This window comes from Podospora bellae-mahoneyi, assembly GCF_035222275.1.
Source record: "Podospora bellae-mahoneyi strain CBS 112042 chromosome 1 map unlocalized CBS112042p_1, whole genome shotgun sequence".
Classification (NCBI taxonomy): domain Eukaryota; kingdom Fungi; phylum Ascomycota; class Sordariomycetes; order Sordariales; family Podosporaceae; genus Podospora; species Podospora bellae-mahoneyi.
The window spans coordinates 7,152,289-7,179,252 of record NW_026946359.1 but is presented as its reverse complement, the minus strand read 5'-3'; the positions used below and the strand labels follow the sequence as shown (position 1 = coordinate 7,179,252).

Below are 26,964 nucleotides of genomic sequence, written 5' to 3'. Positions count from 1 at the left end.
AAGTTGGTGAGACGGTTATGTGTGTGATGTTTATATGCGTAAAAGCTGTTGTGGTAGCTAGGACTTGAAACTGCTGCAAGCTTGCTTGATAACTTCGAAAGAAGGCGTCAGTAAACAGAAGACGGGGAACACCTGAACATATATAGATCACCAAATTGCAAGGTACACAAGAGTAAGGCAAGGCAAGGTCGCATAGGTGACTGGAAGGTGGTCAGATGGAATGGCTTCCGGCCCGTCAATGGTCACCTTTTTCGCATTCACCTGGGGAACCGACATCCAACCTTCCAGACCAGGAAAAGCCGGGATGCACCTGGCGGAGCTGAATCAATCCGTCGAAGGCCGAACCTGCGTAGAGCCAGCCCATTCCTGGCCCATCTCCGAGGACAAGAAGCATTCGCGGTGCCCAGCGGACCATCCTTCATGGCTGCACAACAGACGCCCGTGTCGATCACCATTGGATAACGGGGAATTAGGGAACAGGAAAGTCCACTAAAGGAAGTCCGGTGGGGTGTCAGAAGAGCAGAGTTCGGCGTTTGAACTGCTGAGCCTGCAGCAGAAAAATGGCCGACCAACCAGTCAGGACGTGGTGTGTGTCGAGTTGGCCTGCTGGTGGATGGGTTGTGTTGTTTCCCTTCGAGACCACCCAGAATCACATGCCACAGGGCCGATGGATGTGTCCCAAGGGTGAGAAAGGGGGCCCTGGTGTTGGTGTAACGGTAGGGCCATTGTGGCAGCCCGCTAACTGCCGCCAACAGGGCCAACGGGGCCTTGATTCCGCGCGGGGTTGCACCAATCTCGACTGCGTCCTTGGTCTCTGCTTCAGACGAGACTGGCTCCGATCGTCAAAACAAAGTCGTGCTACGGAAAACATCTTCTCATGCCGACATGTCTCGCTTGTCTGAATGGGCACACCGGCATCCGTTGAGTCGGGCTGTACAAGAACTGCGTATTGTCAATACTGAAACACAAGCACGCCAATCTAGACTTCTGGTTACATCACAACGGAATGAAACAACAACGCTGGCTCTTCATGATACTGTGCTAACTTCAGCAAGTGTTGACAGGAACAGATGATATCAATGTGCCGCCCTTTGTGCGCCAAAATGGTAGCGTATGTCCAACATATCGTGTCGTCGTGATATTACCGATAGATCGTTGATTGTTCCTGGACAGTTGCGGCAGTCTCGGTGCCAAGCTCCGTGGGGTTGCAAACACCAGCCGTACTCCGCCCCCCAAGTATTATGGAATGGGCCGACGTCAGAGGTTGGGTTCTTGACATTTGAGCTGCTGAACAATCCCGACCCCCCCCCCCTCCCCAGTCAGCAGCTTCTCCGAGAAAGAAAAAAAAAAGATATCTTGCGAAACAAACATTATTTGTTGTGATAATGGGCCATCTCGAGCCCCGCTCTCTTAAATCCACACTTGACATAGAAGCCCTCATTGTGCTCGCTGCAGTCCAAGATTGTCTTGTAGCAACCCGTCTCCTTGGCGATGAAGTCGAGAGCCTGGATAATTCTAAGACCCAGTTTCTTCCCTTGTTGGTCCTTCGCAACAGCGATGTCTTCGATGTGTCCGACCTTCCCAAGGCCGTGAATGCTGGAGTGCGACGACCACGTTAGCCCATCCCTGCTGCTGGGACGATGGTGCGAGACGGCTTCGGGGTGATAGGTTACTCACAACTTGCGCTCCACGATCAGCGCACCGGTACCCACGATCCTGGGTGGGTTGAAGTTGGTATCTTCAATCACGAGAATAAAGTAAGTGCCGTCTTGCTTGGCCAGCCACTGGTAGCGTTCGTCAAACTCCTGCCGGGAGATATCCCCCACGGTTGTCAGGACTCGAAGACAGTCGAGAAAGCCATGCTCGTAGTCTTCTGACCGAAGCGCGCGGAGCTTGTAACCCTCTGGGAGCTCAGCCTGGACACTGGGCGAAAGGAGGTCGGCCGAGAAAAGATCTTGGGTGCTCATTGTGAAAGTGATCGTCTGCGTGTTCTGGCTACGTGCGTTGGGCTGGATCGATCGGGCGAGGTCGGACCAAACGGCGACAAGATGGTACAGTTTGTCGAATGGAGGAAGGTAGTCGTAAGAGAGGAGAAGACGTACGGAACTCCGTGCGGGAGGTTCTCCTACCGGTTGGTGCAAATGCTGAAAGCGAACGTTGTCGGCTCAAGGAGAACAAGATGGATCACGAAAGGGAATGCAGATGTTGAATCGAGGTGGTCAATGGCCAATGGCCCGGGTTTCGACAGCACGTTGTGGACAAAATAGCCGGTACTCCCAGTCAGCCAAACGTGTAATAGTTATTTTGAGTTGAACGTCTTAAAAGAGAAGACAGGCCATTTTAATTATTCTTAGAGCTTATTTAGTATCCTGTTAGGTGTATTACCTGTTCTTCAATGTCTATCAACTACCTTTCAACGTCTATTAACTGTATTTTTAAGGTGTGGTTCAGAATACGTTCCTCTATTGACCTACTTTGGCAGTGCCAGTTATTTTGTCCAGGGCGTGGACCAGCCGCGAGGTAGCCGCTTCCGATTCAAGGGCTTGGAAACGGCTCGGGCCAGCCCTGTTGCACAGCGATAAGCAAGCCGGATCGCTTGCTCCCACCACGAAACCTGCAAAACAGACCGATAAGAGAACGCCCAGTCCAACCTGGAATTGACCTCTCACGAACCAAAGCAGTTTGTCGTTGATTTGTGCTATGGCCCCGACCCAGTCCGTCGGGAAGGAACTCTGTAGGCACACCGCATCAGAGGCTTGACCGTTCCATGTGTAAAGCTTGGATGGGCGAGTGCTCGCTCCTCCTCCTCCTCCTCCGATGCCTTTGCATCCGTCTTGATGGCCCCGCAGAGAGAAAAGAGGGCCGCCCATGGCCGTGGAGTCTTGCCGACTTTTGAGTGCCTGTTTCTGGCTGTCATGATGAAGTGATGTAGAGAGGACCGCAGCGCCGGTCAAAGCCAATCTCCAACTCATCGGCCCAACATTTGTGCATCGATACCCGCCACATCTGCCCCGCGTTGCTAGAGATAGTGGAGGGCGAAAGGCGGGCTTAGCTGGGTTGGTCCTGTTTGGCAGTTGGAGTCTGCTCGCTAATGCCGCTATGGCGCCCCTAACGGCCGGCAGATGACCGTCCCCACGTCATCACATGCCAAATTAGCCTTTGGGGCCACAGAAATGCAGAGCCCAGTGACGATGTGGAATGCCTCCAGCACTATCATGGAATGCATAATTGTGACCATCTCAGGGCTGGCCAGCCGTTCTAGCTGTTTCGCCACGCCCACCGCTCTTTTCTTCCTCCCCTAGGGTTCAGCAATAATAGCTGTTTCTCCTTGCTCTCGCCCCCCCTCCGTCGCCCATGATGATGAAGGTCCTCCTCTGGCCTTCCTGTCGTCCCCCAACACCTTGCGAAAAGTCCCTTCGTTGATCCCTTGCGCGTCGAACCAGCCTACCGCGGGATGACCAGCCGAGGCCCTGTGCGATATAATCACCCTCACGTCCTTTGTTAATTTGACACCTATCCCATACCGTCCTCTGTTATTGCCTTGCGCTGAACGATGGTTATTGGAAACTATGGAGACACAGACGATGTCGATATGGACGTGGATCCGGAGGACGCAGGTCCTGCCCGACTTGCCGTGATTCCTGACGAGGACATCGGAACCCAGATTCGCGATATCTCAGCCTCGAATCCCGGGAAGACCCTTCTGCCAACCCCGGTGGCCAAAGTCGTCAGTTTCGCGACCCGGTCCACAGGTCTAGCTCTACGTATGAGCACGGTAATAGGTGGATATGGCTTCGATGCCGCAAAGCTCACCACCTTGTCGAGTCTAGAGCTTGGTCGCAGTATTCTCGGAGGCATCATCAGCAGAGCTGGAAAAGATGTCATCTCGCGTTCTGGCACAGATCTCGGAAGAGCAGATGCTGAAACTACACTTGAACGGAGCCTTGAAAACTTGCACAGGACCATGACCCAGATCGTCTTTTGGACCACGACCAGTTTTCACATGACGGGTACAACGCTCGCCATGATCTCTGAGACTTCCCAGCTCCTCCTGTCGACCCTGGATCAGTTTTTCGGCTCAACAGATTCATCGCGGGCCATGGCAAGCATCATCACTTTGATCCGTCGCGAGTTTCAGAACCCCGCAACGGGCAGACAGGGAGAAAAGGTCGGCGTGATTGACTTGATGCTGGGCCTGTGTGGGATGGCATATCTGCAGAGATGGTGTCGGCGCCTGCTCGAAGAGGAGAGTCGTACCTTGAGGGTCGAGGAGGTAGTGTGGGACGTGGTAGTGCTGAGTGATGGTGCTCGGGTTGATGTGCATGAGGGGAGTCTGTATGGAGTACACAACGGATCGTACGCCGCCAAGGAGGCCTCGTCGAAGGAAACAGTGATCGCCATCAACAGCAACGGCGAACTCAACGACGATGACCGAAGTCGCCTTCCCGTGGCCCAACTAGAGCAACAAATCATGAGGTCTCTTCCCGATAACGCTAGAGTGTCTATCACCCGGCAGATTCGCACGACCGAGATTATCACAGTGGAGGTTACCGGCGGTGATGAGGATATCAGGGTTGACACACCTCCTGGCGTGGAACTGATTGAGGAGCCCCGGGCCGTTCGCCACAGCTTGTCCCAGACTCAACTGCGTGGCCGCCCGGAGAACAGCATCTCTGATTCTCGGTTTGTGTTCCGGCATTCACGAAGTCACGAGAGGCGAAGCTGGTTTCAAAAGGAGCACGGAGATGTCAGCCAGGTTCCCGGGTTTGTGGAACGGATGGACACGGAGTCTCCCGGAACGTCAGACGTGGAAACGGACGAAGAAGACCCGACACCACCACCATCGGTCCCTCCTAAGTCATCGAGAGAACAACTACGACCACCTATCCGACGCCCCGACTTCCAAGGCTCTGGTTCGCCGATATCGCCGTCCTCCATCAGCAAGCCATCCCGTATACCTTCTGCGTCGAGACACGGGGTGGAGAACGCAGCAAATCAGAAGCGACCAAGGATACCCCCAACCGATTCCTCATCAAACAATGACAGGCCGAGCTCCTCTTCCGGGAGACAGTCATTCAACCGATTGCTGCCTTCCTACAAGCAGCAGAAGGAAGATTCGGGTCCTAGTATAGGCTCCTCAGCCAAGAAAGGGGGTTTCAGAAGCGCGTTTACCAAGCCAGGACGGCTCTTTAATAGAGAGGATTCTGGCTCAGAGAGCAGCGCCGGGAAGACGAAGGAAACCGCGAAGCCCGTCAAGCCCGCCAGGCCACCATCACATCTAGCAGTTCCTAGCAAACAGTCCTCCCTGATTCCAAAACAGCCTGTAACTGTGCCGCCACAGAAGACGACAGCGACAAAAACATCGCGGCCAGGCACTGCTGATTCACGCCGAAGTGTTCCGAGGAGCGAGTCGCGGGCTAGCTATATTTCAGTGCACAGCCGTCGGGACTCTTCCATCTCCCAAACCGAAACATTCTCTATTACAACCGCGGATGACTATCGGCCGGTCTCACCTTATCAGGAGAATTCGCCAACCAATCCTGTTGTTAGGAAGGCGAGGTCGGACAGAGAGCTTGGCGGTCCGCTTGGTGGTCCAGGGACTAACCATCGTCGGGTCAAATCTCACATGTATGCGCCCAGCATCTACACTCTCAGGGCCAATGAATCGCAAAGTTCGCTTGTTCCATACCAAAACTACCAGTCCAGGAGTGCCTACAGCGATACCGAGGCGTTGGGCACTCTGCGAAAAGCTGGGAAACTGGACACCATCTTTCCCAACGACCATTTTCTGACCAACATCACTCGATACATGAGATTCGCTTCTGCTTCTTATGGGTCAAACTTCCTCAGAGTCCTGGGCATTGCCAAAGAGATGCCCATCTTGCGTGCCCTCGATGACACCCACCACGAACTCCGCTGCTTCGCTCACCACACCGAATCCGATGCCAACAGCATTCTGCTCTCCTCCTTTGTCGACCCCCAAGGTGGCTCTGACGGCACGGGCTCCACCAACACTGGCGTACCCCTCGTTCATTACATCTCTCTTGACCACAAGGCCAAAGCCGTTGTGCTTGCCTGCCGTGGGACACTTGGCTTCGAAGATGTCTTGGCAGACATGACGTGTGACTATGATGACCTTGTCTGGCGTGGCAAGGCTTACAAAGTACACAAGGGTGTCCACGCTTCGGCCAAGCGGCTGCTCTATGGCGGCGACGGCAGGGTCCTCAACACGCTCAAGCAAGCCCTGGAAGAATTCTCCGATTACGGTCTCGTCCTCACCGGTCACTCCCTCGGCGGTGCTGTTACCGCTCTCTTGGGAGTTATGCTCTCGGAGCCACACCCAAGCAGTTCCACCTTCATCACCTCACCCAACCCTCATACTCGACTCCTCGGCGACGGCACCACAACTACTGCTTTCCGGCATCAAGAGATATGCCTCCCTGCTGGCCGCCCGGTTCACGTTTTCGCCTATGGCCCGCCTTCGACGATGTCGGCTTCTCTGAGCAAAGCTACTCGCGGTCTGATCACCAGCATTGTCAACGGCAACGACCTCGTGCCCTATCTTTCACTGGGAGTCCTCCACGACTTTCAGGCAGTGTCGTTGGCCTTCAAGACAGACAACAATGAGGCCAAGGTGGAAGTCAGACAGCGAATCTGGGACGCGTTGCAGTCAGGGATAGCAGACAAGTGGTATGGCTCTAGCGGGAGCGGTGGCGAGTCTTGCAAGAGGGAGGATGACGATCAGTGGGCTTATGCTGCGCTCAAGGTTCTCAGAGCGAGCATGATGAGCCAGAAGTTGCTGCCGCCTGGAGAGGTGTTCGTAGTGGAGAGCACACGGGTGTTGAGGCGAGATGCCTTTTTGGTGCCGGAGATTGGCGGAGAGGATCTGGGGAGACCAGCCCACCGAGTGGTGTTGAAGTATGTGAGGGATGTAGAGAAAAGGTTCAGGGAGGTGAGGTTTGGGACGAGCATGCTGACTGATCACAGTCCTGGGAAGTATGAGGATGCGTTGAACAAGTTGAGGTCTGGTGTGATGGACCACTGATTGGAAAGAGGAAGAAGTCGGAGTAGGCGTAGCGTTGATTTCTTTTGTTGGGTGTTGTTGGATATGATGGATGACGATGGCGATGCTTTACAACCCCCCCTACAAGTACACAACCTACTACATACACAGAGACACGAACTTATCCGCTCACGTCACCTCACCACTACCTTAGCTTAGCATATATCACGAGCAAAACACTATATCACAAATAGAAAAGTTTATACCCTTCAAAATATTTTACTTGATGTCTTTTCGCCTATTTCACTGTTTTTACACTTTTGCCATCCAAAAGACACCGTTTTTTACTCGGGTTTCTCGGTAACAATCTTGCCATCCTTGTCATAAAAGATCTCCTTGACCTTGACAGACCGCAAGTGGTCAACACCCTTGCTGAGCTCGCAGTCGTGGTGGAACAGCCACCACCGCCCCTTGAACTCGACAATAGAGTGATGGGTGGTCCAGCCCAGCACTGGCTCCAAAATTCTCCCGCCATAGGTGAAGGGACCGTACGGGCTGTCGCCGACACCATAGGCGAGGTAGTGGGTGTCGCCGGTGGAGTAAGAGAAGTAGTACTTCCCGTTGTACTTGTGCATCCAGGCCGCCTCGAAGAAGCGTCTGTCGTGGTCGTCGGCGAGGATGGGCTCGCCGGTCTCGGGGGCGAGGATGACCACATCCCTGACCTCCTCGGCGAACTGGCGCATGTCCTCCGTCAGCTTGCCAACGCGGGCGCCGAGGGAGGGGACGCCCTCGCCCGTCGGCTCCTTGGGCCCCTGCCAGCTGGCGTCGAAGACGTCGTGCCCCTTCTGGTAGCACTGCAGCTGCCCACCCCAGAGGCCGCCAAAGTAGAGATACGCCTCCCCGTCATCGTCAACAAAGGTGGCAGGGTCGATGGAGTAGGAGCCCTTGATGGGCTCCGGGTCGGGGGTGAAGGGGCCCTCGGGGCGGTCACCGACCGCGACGCCGATGCGGAAGATGCCCTCCTTGTCGCGGGCGGGGAAGTAGAGGTAGTACTTCCCGTTCTTGGTGGCCGCGTCAGGCGCCCAGAGCTGCTTGGACACCCAGGGGATGTCTTCTGTCTTGAGGACGACGCCGTGGTCGACTACAGGGGCGGCGGGGTCGAGGGACTCGGTGGAGAAGACGTGGTAGTCGGCCATGTCGTATTGGTCGCCATTGTCGTTGAACTGGATATCGGTTTCCCGATCGTGGGAGGGGTAGATGTAGATTTTGCCTTCGAAGACGTGGGCTGAGGGGTCGGCCGTGTAGATGTTCGTGATGAGGGGGGCCATCTTGATAATCTGAATCTGATAAAGGGAGAGGGGGGGGGGGTTTGGTTTGTGGGGTAAAGTTGGAGTAGTGGGGTAATTTGCGGGGGATTAGATCTTGCGGGGGAGGGGCAAGTTGGCTTGACTTGTTTGGTGAAGATTGGGGGGGGGGGGTTATGGAAAATAATGAAATCAAACAGAAGGGAGGATGTGACGGAGGAACTACCTCAGATATATACACATCCGGAGCACACAACTTGCCCGCCCGGGTAGAAGCACGGGGTGGGCGTGCCATCACCGTTGTTCTCCAAATGCTCTCCGCCGCGCTGGGTCATATGGATCGCGTGGATGTCGGAAAGAAGGGGTTCCTGGTCCCATTCCCTATTTATCCCCATTTAACCGTGCGGGCGGCATCCCGACCAAGACGCTTGGCGGGTATCGGCGGGGTGCTGTGAGCTCCGGGTGATATTGAAAGTCAAAGAGACTCAGGCGAGAGAGGAGCTGTTGGAGGGATCAGAGGCGGTGGTTTGAGGGGCTGGAGGTTCGGGCTGTGAGAGAATCGGTTTCCATGATGTCCGCTTTGACCATGGGTTTCTTGGACTTATCTAGGGAAGTGAGAGAGCTCTTGAGCGAGTGGCAGATGCAGAGGAATAGTTGTGCTCAATCCCACCTTACAACCGCCACTTTATCAGATCCGAGCCACGAAATGGCTCACGGTTGAACAGGATAAAGAAACATTCGCACCCTCAACCGAGACGGGGACATGGTGTTGAGGAGTTGTGGTTGTCAAAAAGCGGGTATGACGGGAATGAGCGGCGACCCCTGCCATCTGTTTTCACACTCGTTCCGCATTTTGTCTTTGTCAAATCCCAACTTCTGGTCCTAGTTCTTACCTCTTCTCTTGTTCACCGTCGATCGACTCAGACAGATCCCGCCAAGCCCGGACGGCTGCTGTAACTCACAACCCAATTCTTCAATGAAGCTATCCACATCGACTTCTGAAAACCCCGTCATGATCCCCAGAGACGGGGTGATAAGACGGAGCAACTTCATTCTCAGGAGCTTGTGAAACCCCACAATCTCGGCCAGCTCACCTGTCAGGGGCATCGGCGTAACCTTCAGCCGCACCCCAATAAGTGCTGGCCTGCAGCCATCACACCTATCAGAGGCTGTTCGCGACGCCATGTTATGCACAGCGCCGTCTAGATTCAGTCAAAGTATTGGGGTCTGAGCCTTGCTCAGCGCCCAATGATCCCATGGACCCTGATCGCAACTCTTGCCCAGCTCGACACCCCGGGTAGCAAGAGGAAAATGAAGGACATGTGTTTGTGGTCCCCGCCGCAGGGCTGTTCAAGCTCCTCTCGTTTTCTGTCAAGCTTCGTTTTTTCCATGTGTTTTTCGCGTCGACTGTGTTGAAGAAGGGAACCATTATTTGTACGCCAAGCCGGTTGATAATCAAGAGCCGCAATGCTGGTGCCTTCAGCATCACTGGCGTCGCCGACGCCGTCAGTCACTCCGACTCCGACCTTTGATGTCTTTGGCGCTGCTTTGCTTCGACCACGCCAGACCGACTTCTATGGGGGTTGCTATGTATGTCGCTCCGTCGAGACCAAGCAGCACAAGCTGGGCTGTCCTTTACTGACCTCCGTGTCATACTAGAACTACGGATCAAATGTTTACTCCTGCACGACCCATCTGTCAGAATGCTACAGTGACTTTGACTTCATGACAGCCGGAGGAGGGCCGGAGAATGGACTTGCCTACAACAGTGCCGTCGACTCGGCTGTTCAGTCATGTGTCTGCACCCATGGACAAGCCTACTGGAACTGCTGGTATACTAGAATCGCGACTGGAACCTGCTCCAGTTTGTATGACGGCTGGAATGATCTATACGCCTCAGCCCTCGGATCAACATGCAGCAACATCATTGGCGGCCCCCAGGGCCAGCAACAACCTAACATACCGTGAGTGAGACGGGGTGCCATGTGTGAAAAGCAAGGTTGACTAACTGTTTGATCTTCAGGACTTCTGTGTCTCTCGCGTTACAGTAAGCATTGTGTTTGGTCTAGGTTCGTTCCACTTCAAAGTTAGAAACTGACTTGAAATCGCAGAACCGTCAACGTCGTTACTGTCAGCACTCGTATCAACACTCCCGCCTACGACGGACAGCCCAAATTCCAAGGCACAGGTGCTCTCCTCAAGGACGAATGTGGTCAAGCCAGCTTCACTCTCGTAGACGCTGGGAATACCGCATATTACGCTGGCTTCCTCGGCTGCATCAAAGACCGCCCTGGTTGCTGTCCTTGGCCCGTCGAGACCGCCGCCGCAGCAGTTGCCTCGGCGGTGTCTGGATCCAACGCGGCAGAGCTGGAGAAGCTTGGCTTCGACTACCCCATTCCTGTCGACGCAAAGCAAGCCAGACTTCAAACATGCGCTGAGGATTACTATTCTGTGGATGGCGGCTGCTGCCCCAACGGCTTCGTACCATTCACCTCGGCGGTGGGTGGCCAGACGCCCTGCTGGTCTTCCATCAAAGCTGGGACTACCCGACCCCCTACCCTCACGGTGGAAAGGGGCAAGGAAACCAAGACCGACCGGGAGACCTCGGCGGTCGTCAACATTGTCTGGTCTATGCGTTATCCGGTTGTGGAACAAAGCTCTGGCGGCCTCTCGGTAGCAGCCAAAGCTGGCATCGGTGCCGGTGCAGGCGTAGCTGCCATCCTCATCGGTGGTCTTGCCTTTTGCCTCTGGCGTCAACGCAAAAAGAACAAGCAGCTCGAGGCCCGGCAGCCCGCCGACCCCAATTCCGCAGCAGCGGCAGCAGCCCAAACAGTCCCCCAGCAGCAAATGGCACAAACCCAACCCCAACCCGGGCAACCTCAACAGTTCCCTAACGGCCAATTCCAGCCCATGCCAGGTCAGCAACCACCACCACCACCACCTCAAGGCCAATACCCCCCGCCGGCCCAGTTCCAAAACGGCCATCCCTCTCCCAACCAATACATCGCCGCTGGTGCCATACCCCCGGGAACAGACCCCTCCCGCCACAGCGTCAACACATCCATCTCCTCCCCCTCCGCTCTCATGCCGCAAAACACCGGAGCTTCCAACACAACCAACGGCCACGCATCCGAGTTGTCATCTCTGAGCGGTGGACAAAACCCATTCAACACCCACCCTCAGAGCACCCCTTCCCCGGGACTGGGTGCCGGACCGGGCGGGTACCCGGCGCCTATTGCCGAGGCAGATGAGGGACAGCATCATGGTCAGAATCAGTTTTACGGCGGTGGTTATCAGCAGAATCAAGGGCAGTATTACAACCAGCAACCACCGGGGGGGTTCCCGCAGCAGCAATATGGTGCCCCGTACGTGCAGCAAGGGGGCCAGCAATGGCAGGGTCAGCCGCAGGGACAGAATCCGTGGCAGGGCCAGCAGTATCATAACGCGGCGGAGATGAGTGCGCAGAGGGAGGCCGATCCCCCTCAGGAGGTTATGGGGAGCTACCCGCAGAGTAATCAGCAGCAACAGGGCCCGCCACCCCCTCACCACCACCAGCAGCAGCAGCAGCAGCAGTGAGATGTGCGAGTCCAGAAGAAAAAGGGGGAGCTGAGGGATATAATGGTAATGAATTGGCATATAGGTTTTACCGGGGCTATTTTTAGGCAGGGTGGCACATAACAAGCATGGGAGGCAAATCGGTCTGGGTACATCCGACACCCAGTGCTTTGGATGGGTTAAGGTGTGGGGAGGAAATATTCCGAGTTTGGGCAGGTAGCCAGTTGTATAACAAAATGCTTGGTCAATAGCATGGTTTTGATGAACTCGAGGTCCGAGCATGAACATCCAACGGCGGTGAGCCCTCAGTATGGTTAGGTGGAAGGGGTCTGGCTGAGCTGAGCAGCAGGTCACACGACACCCATCCGTCCGTCTCCCATGCATCTTTCACCGGTCCAGTACGAGCCTCATCAAAAAGCGCGGCATCAACCCCCTGATCCTCTCAGGCCGCAGTGGTGCCAACCTAGGGGTCAGCCAGTGTGCCCGGCGTCCGGTCCCGGCCCGTGAATTGGGGCGTGCTGGTATCCGATCGGATGCAGATCATCGCAGTCCAAGTCTGGAAATCTGGATATGGCTTCTTGGCGGGCGTGAAAAGTGAAGTGTTGTAGAACCTTGGCGGTGGGTGGCTTGGGAGGGAAGTGTAATGTGCACGGTTGAAATGGAAAATGCACATTGGGGTAGCATCACGGGCAGGCTTTCGGGGAGAGAATGGATTTGACATCAGGTCATTGTTATCTCATGAAGGCTTGGGCCGCTATCGAGAGGGGTGTTGGTCCTCGAGCCTTGCCCGTGGGGAGGGGAATGTTCCTCGGATCTGAGGCGTAGAAATTAATAGAGATCCTGGATGTATTGGAAGTAGCTGAAAATTCCAAAGATGAACAGAGGTGTTGAGGAGAGGAGAATCCGGGGTCTTGAATTGCGTCAGGGGGGTTATATGAATCAATACGATAAGAGAAGTGACGGGCTTGACGAGGCTGACCGAGGTTGTAATCTGAGACGGTGACAGGTTGTGATGAATAAGGACCGCTCTCCTGCGTGTTGTATGGCCCACGCTTCACCAGTCAGCGTCTCTCGGGGACCTACAAGATGAGTGTATCAGGTATGAGGGTGAGACGGCTGGCAAAGGTCGTTCGTGTTTTCCACATCATGATATGACCAACACGATGTGGAAATTCTGGAGTAATCTCGGGAAGTTTGGCCAAGACCACTCCTGAAAATGGAATTTGTGTAATTGAAGCCAGATATGGAAACACCGCCCAGGTATGGCTGAAGGTCAAATGTCGCCATCACTGATATGCGGTAAGACCAAGGAAACGTCTGGACTGAAGCATCTGTGCAGTTCTTTCTAGTCCTATCAACGGCCGAACTTCTTGCAAGGTGGTGGTGGTAAGGAGCCTGGTCCACGGTGAGGGGGCCTTGGTTGATTTGAGGTGTCCCAAATAGGCAATTGGAATTTGTGCCACATCCATCGACAAGGCTGCGCTACGTCGAGGTTACCAAGCAGGTGTTGATCGTGGGGCACACAAGCTTGGGCAGCAATAGGTAGAACGGCCCTTCCAAGTGTTTGAAGCTGCATGAGCTGGCGACGCCAAGGTAGGGGGGGTCGAGAGAAGGGAACACGGGAGGCGAGGTGGACGACAAGGGGCCATGGCCGCAGCTGAATTGAATGCTCAATATTCCAATCGGTGTAAGCTTCGTTGCTTTTTCACATCAAGTGACACCCCACCTGCCGTCGCGCCTCAGGCCTCCCTCTAGGCAGAGAGGACTGCAAGTGCCACAAAAAGCACCTACCTGTGGGGGGATATACTGAGCCTCTCCCCGAAGCATCTCACGCTTCTGCATGTTGCGGCTCACTTCTACATTCAGTGCCCGGTTTATATGGAGTTGTCTCCCCAACCGTTGCTACCGCTGCAGCCTCCCTCAACAGCACCTGGAAATTTGGCTTGTCATTCCACCCGAACCTGCATTTTCCCGCCCGCTTCGGCACTTGGCCCGCAGCCTTGCCCTCTGGTTCTCTTGAACCATTATTTTCTTCCTTTCGGAGCCTGCCACGATCGTCTGTACTCCCGACTGGCCCTTGGTTCATTACGGTTGCTTGAGATACTGGATCGGGCTGTTGTGCAACACCAAGCTGGACGGACTGAAAAGCGCGATCAGAACCCCCTATTCCGTCCCATGAACCTCTCCTAGCTGCTCAGGCTTCACTCCATGTGGAGGTTTGGCCCTACACGAGGGCTTTAGTCCCCATCATACATTATATCGACATCTTACATCACAGCTCCGCACATACTTGGCAACGTCGAGAAGAGGAAGTAGTCCTGGTTTGTGTAAATCTTGAGCCCATATCGTCCAGACAATGACTGTCGCAGCGATGGGGCAGAGACCACCACATGTTCCTGAGTTTGGTTTTTTTACGTTGGGTGAGGACCTAGGTACGTATACACTGCTCTGTCTGCATGATCATTGAGGCTGATCTCTGAACGTTAGTGAATAACCCGGAGGCAATTGTTATACCTGCGGTGGACGTTGCGAAGCCTGTTGAAAGTGTTGCAAGGCACACGGAGATCAGCTCCAACGGAGCCAAGGGTAGAAGCGGTCCTACCAAAACCCAAGTCTCGGCTGCTCAGGAAGTCAAGAGTACGAACAGTCAAGCGACCAAGGCTGAGACAAAGCCTGTGAAAGCAGCTGGTTCAAAGCCGAAGGATGCGACCGAGGAAGACAAAAAGAACGCCGGGGCCACGGTAGACTCTCAGAGTCAAGAAGATAGTGTGGACTACGGCGATCAGTGGACATGGAGCGAAAAGGACCAAGATTACATCCGTACCGATGAAAGTGAGACTTCTCCTCACATTTCACCAAGCAATAGTCACTAAAATATCACAGACGGCAAAACACTCCATTACACCAACTTCCAGAAACCCCCCGACCCAGATGCTCCATCACCATCCAGTCCAACAAAACCCGGATTACCAGCTGGAAGTAGACAGAACTCGGCCGGACCCGAGGCCGCAACCAAACACAAATGGGAGCAGCCCTTAGACCCTCGTGCGTACCTCTCGCCCCTTTTGTTTTTCCAACAATCTAACACTTCCCTCCAGGCTTCCAGGTAGTCAGCAAACCCAAACGCTTCTTCGCCGTAGGCCGCATCTTCAAAGTCCCCTGGTTCGAACCTCTCGGCTCCACGGACCCTTCCCCCTATGACCCGTTCCCTTCAGCCCACCCCCCGAACCTCGAGTACTCTACGAAGTGCCCCGAATTCCACGGTGAGAAACCGCTGGCCAAATACCGCTGGTTCGTCGTCGTCCGGCGCCGCCTCCACCACTCACTCTGCTTCTCCATCACCACATACGCAGGAGCCAACAAGTCGGCCACCAACAAGACATGCAGAGGTCGGGATGTAGACTTTGTGGTCTTGCACAACAGCAATGTCGTACCTGCGAAGCCGTACGAAGAGGAGAACATCACCCGGAAGCCCATCGGGGTGATAATCGAGGATCAGGAGACGTATATCAGCCCCGTTGCGAGATTGGATTGCGGGAGGTTGTACACTGTCGAGGACCACCTCAGGGTGATGAAGGTGGGGAGGGTGCACCCGGGCAGCTTGACGGCGTTGGAGGACTATTTCAAGGATAGTGTTTTCTAGCTAAAGGGGATAAGTGTGCGTTGCTGAAGGGTGGTGGGATATGTTGGAAGATTTTTTTTTTTTTTTTTGGATATAAATCGGGATCCGATTTTGGAAATGGCGATGGGTGGTTGAGTGGGTAGCCTTTTGGAATTGTGTTTTCTTCCCTTTTCAGATCTTCTTCTTCGTCACTTCTGCCTTTTCTCATGGACTTGCCATACTCTCGTTGAATTCTGACAAGCCACAGCCGGAATTTCGTACCATCTGTCTCTCTGGCTATCCTTGTCGGTGCCTCTTTCTTGTCTTTCTCACTCGCATTCGTTTCTACCAGTTTAACCTACCGCCCGACACAAGGCATGCCAAAATTTAACCAGCTTCATTTTTGCCTTTGCCTCGCTCCGCTCGACGTGGTCTTCAGCCCTGAGAGAAAAAGGGAGGCAGAAAAAAGCCAAACAGAGAGCAAAACGCTGAAAATCACAAACACTGTGTGGCGAGGGGCCAGGAGTCGAATCTGGGTTCTTCGCTCAAACTCAGGAATGCACTAACCGCTGGACTACCGCATCACGGAAACACGTTCGAGAAAGCTGATTGATAAAACCGTGGTCTTGTTGTGGTCTGGCTGTGTTCTATGGTTGTGGCTCCTCTAGTATGGTGGAAAAAGGGGGACGGGAACAGCAGGGTCCACAAGACAGTGTGGACATCTCAAGCACATAAAAACGGATTTGCTTCAACACAAGGAAATAACTTCTAGTGGGCCCTACAAAAAGTGAAAACAGGTACCCCTCTGATGAGCGAGTGAGTGTGTGTGAGAGTGTGGTGTGAGTTCGCCAGATAGGTAGTAGCTCTGGCATACCTCACCGCGTTCGACTTTTTCGCAATGTTGACAAATGACAACCATAAATGCCATCATATCCCAACAATGACAGCAACATGGTAACGAAGAACTCCTCCTTTCCTTCCCCTCCCCATACCCCCCTATAAATTTCCCAAAGAAAAACGACTGCTTTTTTTGCGCTCTTTATCCCGCCAGACTCCACCCAAACCGTTCCGTCCCAATGCGCAAAGTCCTTGGTGTATGCCCTCCCTTCTGTCATTAGTGTGTATGGTGGTGGTACAACGAGACATTAAGTGAAGTAGGTGTTGGGTGGGCCAAGGTGTGTTTGGGTTTGCGGTGGTCTCGTACGCATCATCGGATGCGTCATCGTATTCTCACTTCTCTTACAACTCCTCCTTGGCAGTCTTCTCCTTGCTCTCGCTAGCGGGTTTGGGGACCTTACCCTCGGCCTCCTTCTCGCCCTCGACGCTCTTCTCAGCAGCCGGGATGGATTCGTCAGGAGCCAAGTTTTTGGGAGTCTCACGGTCGACACCTGAGAAGTCATGCATGTTAGTGGTTCACTCTTTGGGAAAATGGCTCATTGGTCCACCTACCCTCAACATCCGGGTGCGGAGGCGCCACAGGAACCGGCGCGCCCTCCTGAGCACCGACGAAAACTTCGTTGCCGGCAGCATCAATGATGCGGGTGCGAGTCTCGTAGCGGGTCTTGAACTCGACCTTGCCCTCCAGGGCCTTGACTTGCTCCATATCCAGCAAGTTACCATCCTGGTCTCTGTACTCAACACGCTCCTCGGTGTGGACAACACGCTGTTCACCAGCCGCCGGGGCTCCCGAAACCTTCTCCTTAGGCTGCTCCACGGCGGGGGCCTTGGCCTGTTCGCCAGCAGCCACCGGGTTCTCAGCAGGGGCTGGGGCCTGGACGTTCACCGACGGCTTGCTTGTCGAAGTGGGCGAAGCCGCCGCAGGTGAGTTAGCGAGCTGGTCATAGGCCTCATACTACGTCAACACAGATGTTAGCACCACGTCTCGGTCACAAAACAATCTGGCATGTGCCATTCTTCTATGTGCTCATGAATCATGCCTCCATATCCACCGAACCCAAATACTTGCTCGTTTCTTCCACAGAAAGCCTTCATTTCCCCCTGACGGGCAACTTCACCTCGGGGATCGATGCACTTACGCTATCTAGGAAGGTATTGCAATCCCAGTCCCAGGTGTTGAAAAGTTTGACACGCTTGCACTCGGCCTTGGTCCAGGCGTTGCCGTAAGCAAGAGGAGAAAGCAAGGTGAAGGCGGCGACCGAGATAAGCAGGAAAAGGAGAGCACCGGCCTTGCCGATAAGAGGGTTCTTCTTCAAGCCAAGAGCCGAAATCCGCGCAACAACAAAGTCGAAGATCTGGCAGAAAGCAATGACGGAGAAGTAGAGAGCGGGGAAGTAGTGGTGGAGGAACAGCTGGCGCTGCATCAGATAGAACGGGAAGTAATGAAGAGCCCAGCCGAGCACAGACGTGCCAATCTCGTAATCAAAGCGCTTGAAAACCGGGTCAGCGTAATCATTGAAGCTACGCTGCCAGCGGAGAACAGCGATTCCCTTGAACAAGATGTAGATAACGACGGCAGCTGTGGCACTCCACCAAACAATGGGGTTGCCAATGAGGTAGATCTGGCGGTGGTTTCTGCCCCAGAAGTTGATACCACGGCGGAGGATGGGCCAGGAGTCTGGGCGGGAGTCCCACGCGTGGGATTCGACAAGTCCAGCGTTGGTCTTCCACATAACCTTCTGGAGCTCCCAGAACTTGCCCAAGAAGCCAGGATTGGCATAGTTGACCTTCTCGGCGTCGGGACCAAGCTTGGCGTGCTCGTTGGACTCAATGTACCAGAGACTGTTAGGAAGAGTGCCACCACGAGCGCAGGTAACCTCTTGCTGTTCAGAGGCCCACGCGGGGAGCTTGACCTTGTGCGAGAACAGGACGCAGCCGGTCATGACGTGGACAAGTCTGAACTTGGTGTCAATGGTGCGAAGGCGCTCCTGAGCAACACCGGCTTTGGACTTCTTCTTGACAATTTCGACACGGAAAAAGTCATTGGCGTCTCCATCGAATCCCTCATAACCATAAGCAGACACCTCGTTCTGCCACTCAGCTTCGGTAACAGGGGGGCGAACATCGTGAGAGTGAAGGCGGCGGTGAGTGGGAACATGGTAGACACGAATGATGGCACCGTTCTTGATGTAAGGAGTCTCCTCAAGGTTGTTCCACGCGCTGGTACCGTTGATAGGCAGACCGTCAGCGCCAAGAGGCTGGGTCTGGTTCTCGAGGAACCAAAGGTTGTTGTCGTCCTTGTGAGGGTAGAGAGTGATCTGCTGCTGCTTGGATCCGGTGGGATACATGAGCGGGTGCGAGTGAAGATAGCCGCCCTGTGTGTTGACGTGCCTGATGGAGACCTTGCTGCCCATAAGAACATCGGCAGGGACATCCTGCATGCCCTTGGAGTTGAGGGTAGACTGGAACTCGGAGCTCATGAAGCCATCACCCTCGCCAGGATTAACCAGGCAGAGGAAGTGGATACCGAACATGGCCATGTAAAAAGCCACGGGAATGGCAATCAAGCAGAAAGCACGGGCCAAGAAGTGCTTGGAGAAGGTGCTAATAGTGACGTTTCTGTGATCACCCCACAGAACCCAGAGCTGGACCAAGGTCAAGCCGCCAACCCAGGCAATCGTGAACAGGCCCACCCACTTGATGCTGACAGTCATGCCGAGACCGAGACCGGTCATGACAAGCCAGAACCACCAACTTGGGGAGAAAGCTCTAGAGGGGCCGAGCTCCTGCTGGTTGGTGAAGGAGGTGAAAGCAAGCGCGGTGAAAGCCGTAGCAATCATCAGGGGGGAGTCAAGCAAGATAAGGCGTGCCTGGGTAAGCAGACCGTTCTCTGTCACAACCCAGTGTCAGTCCACCGCCAGTCCGTAGCCACATCCATATCTAAGGAGGAGGGTACCCACCAAAAATGATCAAGCAAGCACCCATGGCGGCGATGAAGGTGCGGCAACCGGCAGCCTTGAGCGTGAGGAACATGGTAGGAGCCAGAAGAACACCGCAGATAGCAGGGAACAAGCGCATGGCGACATAAGGAACACCAGGCTCAAGGTAGTCCTTGCCAATCTCCTTGAAGTCGAAGTTTCCATCAAAGCCAGCGAGGTAACCGAAGAGGGTGATCATCAATTTTGCCAGAGGAGGGTGGACGTCCATGAAGAACTTGCCCTTGATATACTTGGAAGCGAAGCCGCCGAAGCTGTAACGACCACATGGTTAGCTCTATGTTGAGAGTCTGGGCAGGTATCGGTAGTAAACGTACTGGACCTCATCGAAGACGACGCTGGTGGGCTGATAGATGCGGAACAGGCGCACCGCAGCGGCCAGCAAGGTGATACCAAGCAAGAGCTGGTAATCGGAGCCTGGGAGCAGGAAAACATCGTTATCGGCCACGCCCTCGGACGTGTAGTCGTTGGGACGCTTCGAAGCTCCCTTGTTCTTGTTCTTCGAGCTTGTCGAGACGGTGCCTGGGATGGGTTGGGTAGGTGCTGGGTTCGGTGGCAGGGGAGGGGATACCCGGCCGGATGCCGCCTTTGCGGCTGCCGATCGAGCCATTGTCGATGGTGGAGAGGACGAAGTCTAGCTAGAAATCGTAGTTCTTATCGGGGTCGGGGGGTTGTTGTGGACGGTGGGATAATTCAGCCGCCAGGATCGTTGTTGGTCAATCCGGGAATCGGGGAGTTAACGAGAGTCGAGAAGGTCAAGGTTTCATTACAAGGCTGTCATTGGATGCTGAATTCCGAACAAGAAAAAAAAAGTGTCGAGTGAAGAGCACTCGGCCACGTCCAGAGCAAGAAAAAGGTTGGACGAGAAGAAGAAGAAGAAGAAAAGACTATGGTCAGTCTTCAGTAGCTGACTTGACCTCGGAAAAGGCTGAAGAGATGGAAAGGGGGTTGCAGTCGCCAGTGATGAAGCTGCGTGCCGACAAGCATCCCATAATTATTTCAATGTAGCTTAAGTGGCCTCAAACCCCCTGTTGGGTTAAAAACGGCCGTAGCGTGTTGTTATTGGCTGACATTCCCCAGACAGCACGGAACACGGGCCACAGGTAACCTCGCAAGAGCCTAGCACCGTTCCCTGGGACCAACTAATTACTATTCGACGCGTCACAGCCACTCTCCCTGCGTGTGTATTCGTATTGGAAGGGAACATGTCAGGGCAGGCAATGGAGATGGATGACCTTCTCTTATCTGGCAAGATGAGAAAGTCTCAGGGGGAAGTGAATCAAAGTCAAGGTTGCATGTGAAGATGTGATGATCCCTGGGAGGGTCCAAAGTATCAGTACCAAATGTGTGCACGGGCCATTTGATCGCAACCCACCCGCGCTCTGCCGCGCGCCGATAGCAATTGGCAGTGTTTAGGAATTTCGATAGGCGAACTCTTACTTTTCATCATTCCAACCACCACATCGATTTTGCACATACCTGCATCAGAAATGGCCGTTGCAAACGGAGACTCGGCTGCATCGGCGGCCGCGGCGCTTGAGAATCTCAAGCCGCCGCCAGGAGTTATCATCCCACCACCGGGTGAGATCCGCGAAGCGATCGAGAAGACGGCTGGCTATGTCATGCGCGGCGGCCTTGGCCTCGAACAGCGCATCCGCGAGAACCACGGCAAAAACCCAAAGTTCAGCTTTTTGATGAAGCATGACGACCCGTACAACGCCTACTACGAATGGAGGAAAGAGGAGATCAAGGCCGGCCGTGGTACCGCGGTGGCGGCTGGTCGCGTCGGAGAGAATGCTGCGCCAGCGAAGGAAGAGCCAAAGGGGCCTCAGAAGCCTCCCGACTTCCAGTTCTCAGCCCGTATGCCTCGAATGAGCCAGAAAGATTTGGAGATCGTGCGACTAACTGCCTTGTTCGTCGCAAAGAACGGGCGTCCTTTTATGACACAGCTTGCGCAGCGTGAGCATGGCAACCCTCAGTTCCAGTTCCTGGCTCCCAACCACACTTTCCACAACTTCTTCCAGAGCCTCATCGATCAGTATTCAATTCTCCTACGCGAGAGCGGCGTCAATGGCGAAGGCACCAAGCTGCACCAAGCCCGTGTTGAAGAACTTCGCCGCAGTGCTACCGACAAATACCATGTGCTCGCGCGCGCCAAGCAGAGGGCGGAATATGCCAGATGGGCCGAGGCTGAGAAGGTGAAGAAGGAGGAACAGGAGGAACAAAAGAAGGAGGAGCTTGCGCGGATCGACTGGAACGACTTTGTCGTGGTTGAGACCATCACTTTTACCGAAGCCGATGACCAGGCATCCCTTCCGCCCCCGACGACTCTCAACGATCTCCAGTATGCTTCTTTGGAAGAGAAGAACAAGATGTCGATCAGCTCCAGTCTCCGCATCGAGGAAGCGTTCCCATTCGAGGACACCAGCTACAACGCTTATCCTCCGCAGGTATATGGCGTGCAGGCCCCGGCCGCAGTGCCGCAACCAACTCACCAAACGCCTGCCTATCCGGCTGCCAATACTCCGCCACCTCCATCGTATGGCTCATCTGAACCAGTTGGAGGATCCAGGTCTGCAGAGGAGGAACATGAGGTACAGAGAATTCGAGAAAGAGAGCAAGAAAGGCTACGCATGCAACAGGCACAGACCGAAGCCCGCGGTGGCGCCGCACCCATGAAGATCAAGGAGAATTACGTTCCACGGGCGGCTCAGAGGGCAGCAAACAAAATCGGCGCCCAGACGGCCATGTGCCCCAACTGCAAGCAGCAGATTCCGCTCAACGAGATGGATGATCATATGAGAAGTAAGCATCTGATCCACGCTATCTTTGTTTTTCAGCAGTTACTAACACATCTGGTAGTTGAACTCCTCGATCCACGGTGGAAAGAGCAAAAGGCCAAGGCAGAGGCCCGGTATGCCACCACCAACCTTAGCACGGTGGACGTGGCCAGCAATCTCAAGCGCCTGGCCAGTCAACGCAGTGACCTGTTTGACAATGCCACTGGCCAGGCACTGTCGGAGGAGGAGCAGGCACGGAGAAAGAAGATTGCACTGCACTCGTTCGACGGCAACCCAGAAACCGCCCACGTGAACCAGATGCAGAACTTCAACCTTGACGAGCAGATTCGGGCTATTCACCAGAAATTTGCGGACAAATAGGTATGGCTTGGGCACAAGAAGTTAAGGGCGGAGGGGCTTTGGATGAGAGAGAAAGATTTGTCGAACTGGTTGGTCGAGTTTCCGATGCCAAAAAGAGTAGGCTGGCTTGGACAGTACTTTTACACAGCCATCGAGGAAACGCATAGGAGTGTGTATTGTATTCATGAGGATTTATACCTGCGCTTATGGGAAGGAGTTCTGGGCGCTTTCGGGGGCAACTATTAATAGGCAATCACAAAAGCCGTTCCGCATGGCCTCCTTCCGTACTTGGCGTTTTGTGGTCTGTGACATGTTTGTTTGTTGACATGTTGAGAGCAAGCGCGGGCCCTGAACTGCCACCGCAGACAAGAAGCAAGTCACTAATATCTGTGTAGTGAGATATTCACTGGTAGATAGGGTGTGACATGGCGAACACGGGCCCAGATCCCGGACCCGAGATCGTCGAGCGGCGGGAATTACCCCACCTTCCATGACCCCGTTCCTGCGAGCTTGGCTTGGCTTGGCTGACCACTTTACGATCATGAGGAGCGAGCTCTCGCTCACTTGCATCACATCACCGCTTCACCTCAACCCTCCTCCACCACCAACTCTTTGATCCGCTTTGCGCCAACATCTACAACACCACCGGTCAACACCGCACAGCTTTTGCCTTGCTCTCCCAGCAGCATCTAACCGCCGCGCGCAGCTTCGGCCTTGTTCTCGCGCGCATCTGCAACCCCTCACCCAAACCACACCAAACCCCCTCACAGCTAGCCACAAGCTCCCCTTCAAACAAGGGAGCTTTCCCACTGACTCGCCCAACCTGGCTTCCCACTCTCCCGCCGAGGCTGGCAACACCGAAAGCCAGCCTCCCAAATCCCCCACCTCCCCTACAGGCTCCCAATCCGAAGCCCTCGCCGCCGCCGCCCGCCTCCACCGACCCATCATGCAATCCCTCCCCGACACCCGCACCCAGTCGTTTGACGAGATCTACGGTCCCCCCGAGAACTTTCTCGAGATCGAAGTCCGCAACCCCCGCACCCACGGTATCGGTAGGCACATGTACACCGACTACGAGATCGTCTGCCGGACCAACATCCCTGCTTTTAAGCTGAGGCAGTCGACGGTCCGGAGGAGATACAGCGACTTTGAGTACTTTCGGGACATCCTCGAGAGGGAGAGCGCGAGGGTTACGATCCCGCCGCTGCCGGGGAAGGTGTTTACGAACAGGTTCAGCGACGACGTGATTGAGGGCAGGAGGGCCGGGCTGGAGAAGTTTCTGAAGATTGTGGTCGGCCATCCGCTGCTGCAGACGGGGAGCAAGGTCCTGGCCGGGTTCGTGCAGGGTAGGTTGGCTCTCTTTTCTTGGGGAGATCTGTCATGAAAAAAAAACAAAAAAAAAACGGAGGTTTGCTGAACATGGGAGCCACAGATCCAAACTGGGATAGAAACGCCTGGTGACGAGAGGTCATGGGGCAGCTGGTGAGGACTGACTCGGGTTCTACTGCCACTACCAATACGACCACGACCACGACCACGACCACGACCACGACATTGGATCAGACGACGGCTTCGGTTTCTACGAACGGCAGCAGCTTTTCGACGACCGGGAGGGGTATTTCGCGGTTGTGGTCTGGCGGGAGGGAGAGGGCGGCAACGGACATCAGCAGGTCGGGGCCGGCGCCACCGCAGCCACCACTCTCTGTGCAGACGAGACCGAGAAAGCTGCAAAAGAAACCACCTAAAGGGATGTTTCCAGAGTCGTATAAGTTGGATGATTAGAAAGCTTGACGGGTTATGATGATATGCGGGCTTGGTTGGTCATTTTTTTCCCAAAAAGGAGGCGAGTAATGTTGTTTGTTGCATCAGTTGTACCGTTTTGTTTTGTTTTGTTTTGTTTTGTTTCCTTTCATGTCGATTCACTGCCAGCGGAGGAGAATGGAAGCCAAGGAGAGAGAGTGTCTTGAGGGTTTAGCTGTTGGACTTTTATTTGGTTTCATTGAATTCGAGATATCCCGTTTTTCCACCTCCCAGTGTCCCTATGACAGTTTACTATCTCGTGAACTCCGGCTCAGTGTGGATTTGGCTTGATTTGCCATGTTTATATTGGATTTATTTGTCTTTTTTCAAGAGCAGGGATCCTATTTTACCTCTTTGTTCCTTTCCGTGAATTTTCCGTTCCTTTTCTTTTCCACCCATTTGAGAACCCCCCAGCTTTCATCCCCTGCTGAATGCATACATCCTCCCCCCGTTTTTCCCTTCATGCATCATGCGCCCTGACGCAGGTATCGTACATTTAATCCCTCCCTTGTATCATTACAAGCAACAACGAGTAACAGTGAGAGGGGTAAATCATCCCGTTGCCAAACCTACTCGCATCATCCCATATATACCCAAAAATAAAAACCACCCAACAGAAGCCCAACCTAAACGCCGGATGCCATGCTTGCCTTCTTGAACCATCCCCATGCTGTTGCCGCCCCATCCAGTCTTTCCAGTGTGCGAGAAGAGGGTTAACACGCCCCCGCCCCCACAGTCTCCCGTCGTTCCCCGTGTCTCCTATATACGCCAATCGCTCGCCAAAGCATATGTTCTCCGTAATGATACGTCGCTGAAAGAAAGGTAGGGTATCGATTGTTGGTGGTGCAGAGGTGTATAAGGAGAAGAGGTTGGCATGTGCGCCTGGGTCGGCCGCATCGTAGAGTTATGACCGTACAGCCGTCATCGTTTTCGACTCGGTCGTCATCCTCATGGCTCATGATGCGAAGGTTGCAGCAGTCTCAGGATGCCCTCGTACATGCCAAACATGATGGCCGCACTTGGGACGGTCCTGAGCAGGTGCGGCGTCATGCCTCCATAGAGACCGACCATGCCCTCCTCCTTGGCCACAAGCTTGAAGCACTGAACCAGGCCGGTATACTTTGGTCTGCCGTCCGCCATGGGCGCTTGACGAAGTCTTGTCCGGGCAACCTATTACCATCTCGTCAGCGTTCGAGAACCCTCCCCCCCAAAAAAAAATGGACAGTAACAAAACTCACCTCATGAGGGTAAGTCAAAATGGCCGCAATCAACTTCGCCCCTCCCGCCGCGCTCGCGTTCCCCATCCAGCTCACCGTCGTATCCCACCACGTCCTCTCCTTCCCGCTAATCACCAACCTCTCCTCCCTCCTCGCCAGACTCTTCTTCGCCCGCTCGTACAGCACCCACTGCAGGGTCGACTCGGCCACGCCCAGATAACTCGCGCTCATGCCCTTGTACAGCCCGTAAATGCCCTCGTTCCTCAGCACCTGCTTGATGCAGTCCAGACTGTTCTTGTACTGCCTCGTCGCGATCCCGCCCTCAGCCGCGAGGTTCTTGTCAAGCTGCAATCTCGTCTTGACCATCCAGATCGGGTTCGTCGCCGTGCTCGTTACCACACCGGCTATCATGGCCGAGGAGAGGTGGATGTATGTCGAGTCGTCTTTCCCATCATTGAACCATTGAGCCAACAAACGTTTACTGTTGCCGTATGTAAAGAAGTTGATCGCGCGGGCAGGGACGACGCCGACGAGGTTGGGGCCGAGACCCTTGAACAAGGCGCGCGGGCCTTCTACCTTGTACACGGCCGCGAGGATCGAGGCGGTTTCGTTGAAGTGGTAGACTGCCGTGCGGAGGGGGTTCATGGGGCCGACGTGGGCGGCGCGGGAGGCTTTGAGCTGGGCTTGGTAAAAGTCGGATTGGAGGCGGGTTTTGAGGACGTCGAGGGGGGCTGTGAGGGTTGCTGCTGTCATGCCGCCGACACTGAGACAAGAGGTTAGTTGGGTCCGGGCATGGGCATGCGACAGGCGACTAACCCTCCAGCTACAAAGTGTGCCCATGACTTTGCGACTGCTGGCCTTTCTCCAGCCTTTGGCCTGGGGTCAACCTCACCGGTCTCCCGGGACTGTAGAAGTTGTACAGGAGCACCGGACACGGTTTCCATCTTCTGGCTGCCACCAGGTAGGGTCCTGGTGGTGGTAAGCGTAGCCATGTCGAAAAGGTTGTGGTGGTGTCTGGGACTGTCGCTCGTCGAGGTTTTTGCTGCCGCGGTTTCTGGCGGGGTTCTCGGCTTTGTCTTGCTTTTTCCTCCCTTCAAATCCGTAGAATGGTATTGAGATATTGGCAGCGCAACTCGGCGGCTAGCGACAGTGGCGGCAATGCTGATGGCAGTGGGATGGTAGGCCGGGTGTGGAAAGGAAAGTGAATCGCAAGAAAGGATATCAACTGACAGCGGGCGATAAGATAAGAGGACCCTCGGGATTCTTGAACCTTTTTTTTTTTTTTCGCCGTGCACGATCGAACGCGTGGATCCGTCTGTGCAGCGGCGGGTAATTGTCGGCATAAACCGGTGGCACAAAAAAACAAACGTCATAGGCTTGGGTCTGGGTGTCTGTGCGCTGCCTCCTTTTTCTGCTGTGTTTGGAGGACCCGCTTCCCCTGAATCTGTCAC

The 26,964-nt window shown here is 54.6% G+C and overlaps 10 protein-coding genes across 10 annotated transcripts; 5 read left to right on the top strand and 5 right to left on the bottom strand.

Annotated features, from left to right (window-relative positions):
* Positions 1-57: 57 nt before the first annotated feature.
* On the bottom strand, positions 58-415 carry QC761_0023680 (uncharacterized protein; the record flags this gene model as incomplete). The annotated part of the gene is made up of 2 exons (XM_062872089.1): positions 58-92; positions 262-415. 2 exons carry the CDS (start codon positions 413-415, stop codon positions 58-60), a joined length of 189 nt encoding a protein of 62 aa, XP_062738639.1.
* Positions 416-1,370: 955 nt separating this feature from the next.
* Positions 1,371-2,601, bottom strand: GNA1 (Glucosamine-phosphate N-acetyltransferase-like protein; the record flags this gene model as incomplete). Its single annotated transcript, XM_062875385.1, has 2 exons — positions 1,678-2,601; positions 1,371-1,596 (listed from the first exon to the last, which is right to left on the bottom strand). Exons 1-2 carry the CDS (start codon positions 1,965-1,967, stop codon positions 1,371-1,373), a joined length of 516 nt encoding a protein of 171 aa, XP_062738638.1. The 5' UTR covers positions 1,968-2,601.
* Positions 2,602-3,553: 952 nt separating this feature from the next.
* Positions 3,554-7,045, top strand: QC761_121020 (uncharacterized protein; the record flags this gene model as incomplete). The annotated part of the gene is made up of 1 exon (XM_062875384.1): positions 3,554-7,045. The coding sequence occupies one exon, from the start codon at positions 3,554-3,556 to the stop codon at positions 7,043-7,045; it is 3,492 nt and encodes a 1,163-aa protein (XP_062738637.1).
* A 302-nt stretch (positions 7,046-7,347) lies between these two features.
* On the bottom strand, positions 7,348-8,331 carry QC761_121018 (uncharacterized protein; the record flags this gene model as incomplete). Its single annotated transcript, XM_062875383.1, has 1 exon — positions 7,348-8,331. One exon carries the CDS (start codon positions 8,329-8,331, stop codon positions 7,348-7,350), a length of 984 nt encoding a protein of 327 aa, XP_062738636.1.
* Positions 8,332-9,133: 802 nt separating this feature from the next.
* Positions 9,134-11,883, top strand: QC761_121010 (uncharacterized protein; the record flags this gene model as incomplete). Its single annotated transcript, XM_062875382.1, has 4 exons — positions 9,134-9,897; positions 9,967-10,271; positions 10,331-10,354; positions 10,419-11,883. Exons 1-4 carry the CDS (start codon positions 9,775-9,777, stop codon positions 11,881-11,883), a joined length of 1,917 nt encoding a protein of 638 aa, XP_062738635.1. The 5' UTR covers positions 9,134-9,774.
* Positions 11,884-13,569: 1,686 nt separating this feature from the next.
* QC761_121000 (uncharacterized protein) lies at positions 13,570-16,154 on the top strand. The gene is made up of 6 exons (XM_062875381.1): positions 13,570-14,294; positions 14,350-14,694; positions 14,746-14,907; positions 14,961-15,611; positions 15,816-15,991; positions 16,019-16,154. Exons 1-4 carry the CDS (start codon positions 14,219-14,221, stop codon positions 15,503-15,505), a joined length of 1,128 nt encoding a protein of 375 aa, XP_062738634.1. The 5' UTR covers positions 13,570-14,218; the 3' UTR covers positions 15,506-15,611; positions 15,816-15,991; positions 16,019-16,154.
* A 28-nt stretch (positions 16,155-16,182) lies between these two features.
* On the bottom strand, positions 16,183-20,583 carry PMT1 (Dolichyl-phosphate-mannose--protein mannosyltransferase 1). The gene is made up of 5 exons (XM_062875380.1): positions 19,674-20,583; positions 19,321-19,610; positions 17,500-19,250; positions 16,913-17,315; positions 16,183-16,851 (listed from the first exon to the last, which is right to left on the bottom strand). Exons 1-5 carry the CDS (start codon positions 19,964-19,966, stop codon positions 16,703-16,705), a joined length of 2,886 nt encoding a protein of 961 aa, XP_062738633.1. The 5' UTR covers positions 19,967-20,583; the 3' UTR covers positions 16,183-16,702.
* Positions 20,582-22,517, top strand: PRP21_2 (SF3a splicing factor complex subunit; the record flags this gene model as incomplete). Its single annotated transcript, XM_062875379.1, has 2 exons — positions 20,582-22,161; positions 22,219-22,517. The coding sequence occupies exons 1-2, from the start codon at positions 20,847-20,849 to the stop codon at positions 22,515-22,517; spliced, it is 1,614 nt and encodes a 537-aa protein (XP_062738632.1). The 5' UTR covers positions 20,582-20,846.
* A 925-nt stretch (positions 22,518-23,442) lies between these two features.
* Positions 23,443-24,566, top strand: PRP21_1 (SF3a splicing factor complex subunit; the record flags this gene model as incomplete). The annotated part of the gene is made up of 2 exons (XM_062875378.1): positions 23,443-23,842; positions 23,929-24,566. 2 exons carry the CDS (start codon positions 23,443-23,445, stop codon positions 23,955-23,957), a joined length of 429 nt encoding a protein of 142 aa, XP_062738631.1. The 3' UTR covers positions 23,958-24,566.
* RIM2 (Pyrimidine nucleotide transporter, mitochondrial) lies at positions 24,027-26,826 on the bottom strand. The gene is made up of 3 exons (XM_062875377.1): positions 26,330-26,826; positions 25,535-26,276; positions 24,027-25,466 (listed from the first exon to the last, which is right to left on the bottom strand). Exons 1-3 carry the CDS (start codon positions 26,503-26,505, stop codon positions 25,245-25,247), a joined length of 1,140 nt encoding a protein of 379 aa, XP_062738630.1. The 5' UTR covers positions 26,506-26,826; the 3' UTR covers positions 24,027-25,244.
* Positions 26,827-26,964: the final 138 nt, after the last annotated feature.

Bases quoted from the DNA above. Each gene is read 5' to 3' on its own strand.
- PMT1 (XM_062875380.1), bottom strand. From the start codon at position 19,966: ATGGCTCGATCGGCAGCCGCAAAGGCGGCATCCGGCCGGGTATCCCCT. The intron at 19,611-19,673 runs GTACGTTTACTA...TGGTCGTTACAG, and splicing joins GTCGTCTTCGATGAGGTCCA to CTTCGGCGGCTTCGCTTCCA. The intron at 17,316-17,499 runs GTAAGTGCATCG...GTGTTGACGTAG, and splicing joins GCAATACCTTCCTAGATAGC to TATGAGGCCTATGACCAGCT.
- QC761_121000 (XM_062875381.1), top strand. From the start codon at position 14,219: ATGACTGTCGCAGCGATGGGGCAGAGACCACCACATGTTCCTGAGTTT. The intron at 14,695-14,745 runs GTGAGACTTCTC...AAAATATCACAG, and splicing joins TTACATCCGTACCGATGAAA to ACGGCAAAACACTCCATTAC. The intron at 14,908-14,960 runs GTGCGTACCTCT...ACTTCCCTCCAG, and splicing joins GGAGCAGCCCTTAGACCCTC to GCTTCCAGGTAGTCAGCAAA.
- RIM2 (XM_062875377.1), bottom strand. From the start codon at position 26,505: ATGGCTACGCTTACCACCACCAGGACCCTACCTGGTGGCAGCCAGAAG. The intron at 26,277-26,329 runs GTTAGTCGCCTG...CTCTTGTCTCAG, and splicing joins GCACACTTTGTAGCTGGAGG to TGTCGGCGGCATGACAGCAG. The intron at 25,467-25,534 runs GTGAGTTTTGTT...AGATGGTAATAG, and splicing joins TTTTGACTTACCCTCATGAG to GTTGCCCGGACAAGACTTCG.